The 12,108-nt window shown below is 36.7% G+C and overlaps 1 protein-coding gene across 1 annotated transcript in view; it reads left to right on the plus strand.

Moving 5' to 3' along the window:
• The window catches only part of LOC128991553 (dystrophin, isoforms A/C/F/G/H-like), a 557,771-nt gene that overhangs the window by 170,701 nt on the left and 374,962 nt on the right, over window positions 1-12,108 (plus strand). Inside the window, exon 15 of the mRNA XM_054414541.1 lies at window positions 4,701-4,846. Within this exon, the coding sequence (XP_054270516.1) occupies window positions 4,701-4,846 (146 nt within the window). The remainder of the gene's footprint in view (window positions 1-4,700; window positions 4,847-12,108) is intronic.

Here is a 12,108-nt window from a genome sequence, read left to right on the forward strand (position 1 = left end):
GCTTGGGTTCCCAAGTAGCCAGAACTCATGGATTTCCACTAAGGATGTCCAAGGGAGCACGTCATAAGCCGGGAGCGCGCCCGAGTTCGCGTACAAACCTCGCACTGTCAAGTTGATGATTTTGAGAATATACATGTGAATGGATATGGATTTGAAATTTTAATAGTGTTGTACAATGGTATTGAACATTTATATAGGCTTGTATAGGCCGAGAGCTGGATTTTTAAAAAAGTGGTCAAAAAAAGCTCACCATGTTATTCTTATGGGGAAAACGTGCCTAAAGTGGTGTCATATTGTCCTATTGTATCTACTCTAAATGTACACTTGTAAGGGTAAATAAATGTAAGAAATAGCTTTTTTAGCTTAATATCGAATATATTTATAGGGAATAAGTAAGAAATAAGGTTTGACAATTATATAGGGATATTTAGGCAAAGATCAGGATTTTTGGTTTTGGTGGCCAAAAAATGATCCCCATGTTATTCTTATGGGAAAAAACGCCCCAAGTGCTGTTAAACCGGTAGTTCTCCACTACTTCCTCCTCTCATTAATTATGATTGGTGTACAGTTTTGGTAAATACACAAGCGTTTCTATCATAGTAATGTTTTCAAATACTTTAATTTTATTGCTTTCATAGCAATATTATAACGTGATAGATCTAATAAAAATTGTTCGGATGGTAAATGACTTATTACTGTATATTTCGATGTAATTGTCCTCGAAAATAAAAACAACTAGAAGAGCATAAAACATATTTATGATTTGTACTATATAATGTACGTATCCTGTAGGGAAGGCTTGATCCTTAAACATTACCTGAACAAATTGTATTTCACCTAACTTGAATATTGTCCTCGGATAACAGTATTGTTTTCATTCTTTGACTGTATTTTAATTAACTTCCTCAGCCAATAATGTTAATATTGAAATTATATAGTTAAGAGAGGACCTTAGTTTTACTAATTGTTACAGATTTAACGTTAGGAAAAAGGAAATTAGACACAAACTGGGAAAAAAACAACTCGGTTATTATTTTGTATATCTTTATTAAAACCGTTTAGATCGTGCCTAACGTCTTTGATGAATAAATTACCACGGAGGATATCGTGGACGTCTTGTGAAATAAATTATAAGGATTAGAGGAGCGACGACGTCGTCGGTGGCTTACAGGGATCCTGCCACGTCATGCCGGGACACATCCTTGGTGGCTGCGTCCTGATAACAGGAGGAGGGGTTTGCTCCTACCAGCATTAAGTGGATTTGGATATTAAAGTTGGTTGCAAGAGTTTATTTATTTATTTATCTACGCCAATGGAATTTTCTAACGTTTTGGAAGGGTCCAAGCCCTAGTCTTGTTAGCTAACGTCGACCTTTTTGTTTGATGGCATTATTAATTTATAGCACAATGACAAATGGCATCTGGGTCTAGAAACGATCTCGCTTGAAATCCAACCAGAGACCTTTAGATTTGAGGGCGAGCTTCATAACCATTTGGCTGCCAAGACGGTTATGTGTATTGTGTACTTATTTATATACATCGTTGTCAATATAATAAGGCTTTCTATGGATCGAAGTAATTGGCAAGGATACATCACTACGTTAAGTGTATAACTATGAGACACCTCATAATCTGAGGGTTAAGTACTAAATTAAATAAAAGAACGTATTAATATTTTTTTAGTACCGGTATCTTGAAGGTAAATTTTTGAAATATTTATTTCATATGCACTCTTGGTTATTGATATCTATATCCACTCATTTTACGTAATTAAGGCCATTTTTAGTATTCAATAAATTGTTCAATAATATGGTGGTCAATAATTAATTGTGTATTTTGTCGAATAAATATGCAATTAACAACTTAAGAAGGCAAAAGTGTGTCTCTGAATTCCTAAATGTTTTTTAAAATTAAAAATAGAGTAATATGTGCAACAAAAATAAAATTGAATAACGGTACAGCGCATTAAAACACTCTTTTGTATATTCTAAATTCGAAAACATTTATTTGTGACTTGAGGCTTAGTCTGGAAGGAAGATGGTATGGATATAAGGCCACCCCCTTTTGAGGCAGATATAGAACGAGGTTCGAGATTGGTGTTGACTTTGCGTATTTCAAACGTTCAATCACTTCTCGAGATTCTCCTAGGTGTTTCGAGGCGTAGTGTAGATTTTATAGTATTCAAAATAGAATATTGGCTATCAAGTTCTTGATTTGTATTATATGTTGTATGATTACAAGTTAGCCCTTGTACTATTACATCTGTAAATTATTTACATATTTTGAAATCACATTTTTTAAACTCTATCATAGCTAGGGACACGGTTAAGATTACTTCAAATTGTTGCGATGTCGATGTAACAATAAAATATTTACTTATGAAACAACTGTGGTTGAAATATCTGGACGATGGCCGTGATGTATCTGATTATTAACTACATAACTAATAGCATTCGCCATTACATTTCCCTACCACAACAAAATTCAAGTTTATTAAAATGTCATTTTCACTAATAATCTTGTTGGGAATTTGTTTTACATTTCCAATGTCGTCTAAATCAAAGTTCGTAACATAATTTGTTATACATTAAAGTTATATTTTCATACGTCCTAAAACAATGTAAACTAGAGGTCGTCCAGTAGACGTAAAATCGAACAAAAATATGTAATCTACGGACTTCTTTATTTTCACCTCACGATGAAAATAAAACATGGGATTGGAATTTCATCCATTTGTTTTGATTTTCCGTTTTATTTCGTTGTTATTTAGTCACTAGCATGGCTACCCGTAAGGCCCATGTTATTTTGTTTTATTTTACATTTATTTTTTTGTTTATTTTGGAGCCTATTTTAATTTATAAATGGATTCTGCACATCTACAGGAAAATATTTTTCTAACAGTATGCGTAGATTTTCCCTGCGATGTACACGAGCTGAGAAAAAAGGTTTGTTTGCCTATTTAATATACAGATAATTATTTCCGTATCCTTAAGACACTGTTCTGAGTACGAATAAGACCACTCTGCCACAACAACTCTGTGTCTCGCTATGGAGTGTAAATATTTCATGAATCACACTCTAAATGGAACAATTCCATTAGCGAGAACAGCCAGTAGGGACACAGCGGCTAGTTACTGTCGGCTTTATGTTACCAAGGGAATTTAACGCTACTTAATTTTATGAGGCGAATTTCAATTTTAAACGATCCTTTCTCATTTACGCTTTATAAAGTACGGTTAACGAAACTTTTACACTGTTTAAATATGTACTTTGTGTACTATTGTGTATTCACTAGTCAATATTAAGAATGTAAAAAATTTATTCTGTTCATAAATTGTATTTTGAGTTATTATACAAAACAGTGATTGCATATTATTTTTTGCCAACGTTTCCTCTTTAAAAATAATAGACTTGTAATATCAGTCTACACCATTTAAAAATAGGTTTCAGATTGTTTTGTTGTTGAAAACTTCAGTATCAAACGGCTCTGTCTCATTTAGGCTTTAACGGTACTTAAGGCTTTTACGGTATGTAAAGCTTTGAAAACTTTTGAGTAATGTAGTAGTTTAAAATAATTCTTCTCTCTACATGCATTTTAAATTCATGTAAATTGAAAATTTGTAAGCATGTTTAGTTAATTTTGAACACCGATGTTTTATTCATGTCAACAGTAATTCTGTTGATGCGTCAAATGGTTGATGGTATTTATCCCATTCCAAATACGTTTCCAACACGTTCATAATTAATCATAAACAAAACACTCTTATCCGCAGAAAGGTTGGTTCTTCTACGGTGGGCAACAAATACACCGTGGGCGACTTTCTTATGAATAACATGAAGAGAAATTATGTTTGTTTAACAAAAAAAAATGCATTGATCGTCTGTTAACATTTTCTGTAACATTCGTTATCTAGAAACCACTGTACAAAGTAGTTTAAGTTTCCTTGATCAAATAACTGTAGAACGTCTTCATATTCTTACATATTTTTCGATGTTGGATGTTACATGCAGGCTGTACTTTACGGTTATGTCTGCGAGTTTAATCCAATTGTAAAATAAAACTTGTAAAATCACTGAACATCCCAAGGACCCACGGTCTATTTTGGGTTACGTTATATTTTTCGGGTTGTTGATCCAAGCTAGGAAATGGAGCTTTCAGGACTTAGTCAAATATCCAGTTACGTGTTTTCCCATCGACGATTTATTTTTGAAAGTTTTTCAGGATATTATTATAGAGATCAAACTTCGTTGTACACAATAATCATCGTTTTTCTCGATCAAGGACAAGACTCGCATCATGTTTGCATAATTAGTTTGACAAAATGAAGTGTATGCGATGGCTCATCTTTGTTTTCTTTTCCAGGCACCTACAATGTGATTTATTTTCCAGGATATATTTATAGAGATACGTACATTGTTGTACACATTAACCATACTGTTTATCGACCAAAGACAAGACTCTGAGTATGTTTGCATAGTTAGTTTGACAAAATGAAGTGTATGTGATGGCTCATTTGTGTTTTCTTTTCCAGGCTTCTACAATGTGATTTATTTCCTAGGATATATTTAAAGAGATACGTACTTTGTTATACACAATAATCATCGTGTTTATCGATCAAAGACAAGACTCTGAGTGTGTTTGCATAATTAGCTTGACAATATGAATTGTATGTGATTGTTCATCTGTGTTTTCTTCTCCAGGCTCCTACAATGTAAGCCGCCCTACACGTCATGTTCGCTCGGTCGAGGTCCAGACGCCCGCCAGTCCCGCCACTGCCACTGCGGCCGCCGGCAACACCCCGCCCCGGCTAAGTCTGTTGGCCAGCTTCGACAAATCTATCTTGCAGGTACTTTTATTCTCTAATTAAAATTATTAGCCTGCTTGATTGATTCGCCTATAAGGAATGATTTTTCCTGGAAAGTTTCGGTTATTTGAAAAATTATAAACGAAAGTTTGACACCTCAAACAAACCAATGTGGAATTATCATCAATTCTTCTTCAGTTAGAATTCGAGTAGTTCAGTTAGGATGGGGGGATGGAACAGTATATCGTAAACTAATTTTTAATTTTAGTCCACGTAGGAATATACACTATAATTGGGGGGGGGGGGGGGTCGGTTATTATCTACCACCCATCGTTACAGGGTTTGTAAAGGCTTACAAAATGATAAAACTATTTGGATATGTTAAAATTTCGAGTGTTGTGATGGGGTTTTTATTTAAATTTCCAAACGTTTCATTAACTGTGACAAAGTTTGAGCCTCTGGCCTCTTAAGCCATTTCTTACACGTGAAATTCTGTTTTTCGTTTACGCAATTTTTACTTTTGATAAACAATTTATTTTTGAATTTATTGTATACAAGTCGCAAAATTATACTTATACTTTTGTAAAACTATCTCTTTTGCAATATACAACAATTTTTCCTCCTTAGTGAAATTGAATAAGCTGTTACATAGCCATCATAATTTTCTAATACATAAACAAACTGTAGTGGTCTTGTCGTTAATTGTAAATACAACACAATATTGTAGTTGATAACAGCCGCAGCGAGGAAGGAAGTTTCACTTGACCCGGAGGTTGTAAAAGGACGAGGCAGGATTAGGCTCAGCGCGAGTCGATGAAACTGCAAATCCTTATAGAAGGAAAACATTCTCCCAAATAGCTCCCTTTATCAAACGGCCGTAGAATGTGATCGCTTCGTTCCTCCGGCGACAACATTAACATTCAATTATTTATCCTCAATATTATACGATGTGTTTTCGATTCACCCCGTTGAATATTTACTATATAAAATATTATTCAAGTAAAGGGTGTTTCAATTATAACATCACTGCTTTATGAGTCGGGTTAAAATTTGTGTCTACGTTTTTAGCTTGAAGACTTCACGAATACTGATGAAGGTTGAATTTTAAACTTTAAAAATCTAAGCTAAATTAATAACATGCTCACAACCTATTTTCTACTACAATACTTTATGGTATTTAATGTAATATTACTATAGCAAACTGTGTGTTGACAACTTTGGTAGAAGTGTGAGCCGCTTTTACATGTTACCAATTAGCTATACTGCCGCCTTTGACTTATTTAAGTTAACTAAGCCTTGTTTGATAACATGTCGCTTAACATGTAGTACTCCAGTACTTCAAACCTACTCAGTTGTAGTACTTGTCTTTGTTAGTCTGAAGACTGGGTGACTATGACGATTTAAATCCATGAAACTCACACCAGAACTACGATGCATATAAACACCCTGGAAACCCTCGGGACATTGTAAAATCTTTAAATGTGTTCAAAAAAGAATATTATATAGGTCTTTTTTAGTAGAATTTTAGCAACACTTCGACTGTGGACATTTTGGTTATTTACAAGTGAGCTAACATTGGGACCGATAAAACAATGGGTATTCTCGGTATAGACTAATTTGCGCATTGTATTATTCATTTCGTTCTTAGAACTAAATATATTTTACCCTTTTAATTGCTTGATTAGTTGATGATTTATAGATACAGACCTATCTGACGATACTTTTATTTTATGAAAGTTCTCAGCAGGAATCGGTTGAACCTGGTATTTACATATGCATAGCAGGTGCGGCCAGAGACCTCTTGGTCGGAATCAATGATTCTGCCTTGAATCACTTCTCTCTATCTTCTCTTCATGTCACTAGAAAATATTACTGTTTTGTAACTTGAAATTCGTACCATTGTATAGGCAGTAGAAAAATGTATACTACTACATGTTATTGCATATATTCTATTAGTGTTTGAAAGGATAGTTGGGTGCACTTTCGAACCATCAGAAATATTCTGGCCTTTCTTAGGATTGAACTCACGACCTTCAGATCACTGTAAACAAGTAGCTTCCAGCTATTTTCATCCCGATAACATTGAGTGTAGAAATACTGACTATAATCAGGCAAACTAATTTTTATCACAGTCCTAGACATCCTAGACTCTACTGTACGCGAGTACAATCTGCCGATGAGAGTATTATGTCTACATAAAAAAACATACATTAAACAAATCTAAGGATTAGGACTCCGAGGTGTGTGGTTCAGTGGTTCGGCCCAATAGTATATTTTGTAACTCAGGGGAAAGCTTTCCCCTTTACGTCGTTTACGTTGCCTCTACAATCGTGCGTGGGTCTCTGGTCCATTTCCTTTCAAGGGTTAATCCCTCATTTCCCCCAGCCTTTTATACATTTGGCCCGGGCAACGCCTCACTAGTGCTCGGTGTACTTTAAAAGTAGGGGTTGTAATGCTATTGTTATGTTGTTTTTCTTAGTACTTAAGAAAGGCTACTTAAAGATTTCAGTTTTATAAGGTGCGCTGTTATTACTGAAGTGACCAATACTAATAACTTTAGTTTAACCTTAAACGGCAATAAAATTATCTGATAACCCTCGTCCGCCAAGTCTTAAAAAGTCAATTGTGATTTTTTTTTAATACACAGTTTGTACATTTTAGTAACTCTTAAAGTATTCAAAGACAACTACATGCAGTCTCAATCAAATACAAAATGTTTTGACAGTTTTTTTTTTAATTTTTTGAATTGTGCTTTATTGTTAACTAAGGTTTAAAATAGTAATTAATTAGTCACAATGGGAATAATTTATCGACTTGCCTTTTAGTAGGTTAAAAATACTTATAAATTTAAAATCGACAGTAGAAGGGTTGAATTCATATCTTAAATCTTTCCCAAACAGTTGTACACTTATTTTTTATTTTTTAAACGAATTATAAGAAAATAAATTACAAAATAAATTCAAATAACCACAGGCCTATTATCTGGCAATAATAGGCCAGATCACGCTAGTGGTTTACAGCTGACTTTACTGTTGTATGTTTACGAGATGACGGACTTTATATCTGCGTCCCATGTGAGTGAGGTTGTCCTACTGCTTCAGGGAGCAACGGAAATATAAGAGAAAACATCTTAGACAACTACGAAAACATCAGAGAAAGGTCTTATATAGCGGAAATGCCAGAGAACTAAGCTCTTGTACAACAATTAAAATAAAAAAATATTGGATGACGAATATTAGTGGGAAATTTGGACCAGGGTCGAAAATATAGAGGTCGAGTACGGTATGTAATCAGTTGCGAAAATATTTATGAATACTATTGAACTGTGACGAAATTATCTGTAAATGTTTTTTCCCTGGAAAACTCATGGACAACGATGAAAATTTAAAGAAGAATCTGAATAACGAATGAAATACCAGAAATGCCATGGACAATGGTGAACATGTCATAGATCACATCAAATCACACTAACTAAACAGACTTTTGGTTTTTATTATTGATCACACAGATATAACACTGCTGTATGTAAGCTACTGGCTGTCTGGAAATGTAATTTATCAGACACTGACTCAATAATTTACACGTAATTTTATTGTTTAAAGTATTATCAACTAACAATCTTATGTGACTATAGTGTGAAATACAGTATACAAAACTGTTCATACTTGAACCGACCAAAGCTGTCGTTTGCAGTAGAGTAGAGTGTTTCTGACATTGCTACCTTTGAGTAACCGCCTTCCGCTTATCAATGCTATTGTTGTCGAAATAAAACCTAAAATTGTATCGTTCAACTCACCTCCTAAAACCTGCTATTTGATTTGTTAATTCCAATTTAATTTGTTTTACGTTTGAATATAGATGCTATGAACAAGACAAACCATCCTCATATCGCTGCAACTAGTGTCTGCTTCAAGAATCAAATAAGTAGGCTATTTCCGTTATCTTCTAAGCTTGATTTTTTAATCAATTGCGTTTCATTTGACTATATTTTAAATTTTTTAGCTCACAAATACGCGTATAATATCGTGGGAGGTAAAATAGTTGATAAGTAACGTCATCATTACTTACTGTTAGATATTTCTGCGAGAACGAAAATAAGTCGACTTTCGGTCTCCGTGTTGAGTGAGTTTAGAAAAGCTCACACGCCAATCTGCCGTTACCTTTATCGGACAAGTTCATACACTGAGTTATGCTAATGGTACAATGTAGCTTGTGTGACAAGTGTTATTAGTATAAATAAATATTTTATTACATACACCTTAGCTGGCCTGTCGCTCGAAATTAAGGAGGAAATCTGTAGATTTCATCATTTTAATCAACTTATTAACCGTAAACATTATTTTGTTAATTTTATTTATAATTGTGTTACTTTTTCTTATAATTGACCCAATCTCTGGTATCGATACAATACTTCCCGTTTTTGACAAATTTCAAACTTCTCGTAGGTAGTTTAATAAAATGCAAAGTTTCACGAGGATATATAGAAGCGTATTTGGGGTTTAACTACGCCAGTGGTATTTTTTTAAGTGTCCTGTAAGAACCATTTCCAACCCTGCATCTTTACTATCTAATTAATATTGGTTTTTTTAAATAGTATAATTAATTTATATCCCAAACTAGAAACGATTTCGCTTGACATTTAAACAGTCCCATTCAGTTTTAGGGCGAATACAGTACTATAACCACTCGGCTACCCAGACAATTTAAATTGTATTGCATTCCTGAGATCGGATAAATATTACATTGACATAAAAATTCTCTGAAATTTTACTAATGATTTCCCACGAGCAAAGCTCGGCCCCCAGATGTTCTCAATTATATGAAAAAGGAAACATTTTCGAAAATTACTTATGTATACTTCTTTAGTAACGTCAAACCTTGTAGTGGTTTTTGGTGCTAACCTTTTTTTACGATTTTTTGTATTTTTACCCTACTATTTCATGTTACGTATTCCCCCCTCCCTCCCTGTAAGAGGATCACAGATGAGTGTGTTTGTGGGAGGCGGAGTGTCAGACCTCTGTGAGGAATGGGCCGTTTGGTGGTTCTTGTGCGGAAATAAGCCTCCTCTGCATTGTCAGCACGCTCTGCGCCTCCCATCGTCGACAAAGGGTTAGATTAAACTGTATCTCCAAGTATCGGCCTCTCACTACAGACTGAGTGTGTTTGTGGGAGGCGGAGTGTCAGACCTCTGTGAGGAATGGGCCGTTTGGTGGTTCTTGTGCGGAAATAAGCCTCCTCTGCATTGTCAGCACGCTCTGCGCCTCCCATCGTCGACAAAGGGTTAGATTAAACTGTATCTCCAAGTATCGGCCTCTCACTACAGACTGAGTGTGTTTGTGGGAGGCGGAGTGTCAGACCTCTGTGAGGAATGGGCCGTTTGGTGGTTCTTGTGCGGAAATAAGCCTCCTCTGCATTGTCAGCACGCTCTGCGCCTCCCATCGTCGACAAAGGGTTAGATTAAACTGTATCTCCAAGTATCGGCCTCTCACTACAGACTGAGTGTGTTTGTGGGAGGCGGAGTGTCAGACCTCTGTGAGGAATGGGCCGTTTGGTGGTTCTTGTGCGGAAATAAGCCTTCTCTGCATTGTCAGCACGCTCTGCGCCTCCCATCGTCGACAAAGGGTTAGATTAAACTGTATCTCCAAGTATCGGCCTCTCACTACAGACTGTGTGGCGTAAAATGTATTTGTATACACCATGATGCCATTATCAAAAGAATTATAGGATTTTTACGTCCTTATGTGGTCAAGAGATAGGTTGGATTTTATAGAAAACTTCAGTCAATATATTAGTTTTGAGTGAATTTGCAATTTTCGTAGTATTGTTTTAATTTGAAATCGACCTGCTAATGTCCATCGCAGATGTATATTTCACATTACGTTATTAGATATCGGAGAAATACTTTACATTCTAGGAAAATAAATTTGATTAGATATTTATACTACGTTGACAAACTAGGAGTTGAGTTAAAATATGATGAGATAAAGGGGTTGTTATTCAAAATCAGCTGATTCTTGCCTGGACCATTTAATGTTAAACGCATTCATAATCAAGGGCAGATGGGTTGAGTAGCAAGTGCTAACAACATTCGAATTGATTCGTCAGTGTCGATTTAAATTTGACATTAAAATTATCATAGAGTCATCTAACTATGTCGTTAATTATTTTTCGATGAAATGGACAATTTCTCACTCGCCATCTTTGCAAAGGCCGTAATGAGTTCCGCGAGCGACGCCATCAGTGTCAATAAATCACCAAGGCGCTTTATCGGCACTTGATGTCACCAATCATCCCTTATAGCTTCAACCCTCACCGGCTGGACCCGCCGGGCACCCGGCCAATCCAACTACGAGATTAGCTTTGCAAAGGCCGTAATGAGTTCCGCGAGCGACGCCATCAGTGTCAATAAATCACCAAGGCGCTTTATCGGCACTTGATGTCACCAATCATCCCTTATAGCTTCAACCCTCACCGGCTGGACCCGCCGGGCACTTGGCCAATCCAACTACGAGATTAGCTTTGCAAAGGCCGTAATGAGTTCCGCGAGCGACGCCATCAGTGTCAATAAATCACCAAGGCGCTTTATCGGCACTTGATGTCACCAATCATCCCTTATAGCTTCAACCCTCACCGGCTGGACCCGCCGGGCACCCGGCCAATCCAACTACGAGATTAGCTTTGCAAAGGCCGTAATGAGTTCCGCGAGCGACGCCATCAGTGTCAATAAATCATCAAGGCGCTTTATCAGCACTTGATGTCACCAATCATCCCTTATAGCTTCAACCCTCACCGGCTGGACCCGCCGGGCACCCGGCCAATCCAACTACGAGATTAGCTTTGCAAAGGCCGTAATGAGTTCCGCGAGCGACGCCATCAGTGTCAATAAATCACCAAGGCGCTTTATCGGCACTTGATGTCACCAATCATCCCTTATAGCTTCAACCCTCACCGGCTGGACCCGCCGGGCACCCGGCCAATCCAACTACGAGATTAGCTTTGCAAAGGCCGTAATGAGTTCCGCGAGCGACGCCATCAGTGTCAATAAATCATCAAGGCGCTTTATCGGCACTTGATGTCACCAATCATCCCTTATAGCTTCAACCCTCACCGGCTGGACCCGCCGGGCACCCGGCCAATCCAACTACGAGATTAGCTTTGCAAAGGCCGTAATGAGTTCCGCGAGCGACGCCATCAGTGTCAATAAATCACCAAGGCGCTTTATCGGCACTTGATGTCACCAATCATCCCTTATAGCTTCAACCCTCACCGGCTGGACCCGCCGGGCATCCGGCCAATCCAACTAA

This window comes from Macrosteles quadrilineatus, unplaced genomic scaffold (genome assembly GCF_028750875.1).
Source record: "Macrosteles quadrilineatus isolate MER2022 unplaced genomic scaffold, UCM_ALF_1.0 Scaffold_4__1_contigs__length_99947679, whole genome shotgun sequence".
NCBI lineage: Eukaryota > Metazoa > Arthropoda > Insecta > Hemiptera > Cicadellidae > Macrosteles > Macrosteles quadrilineatus.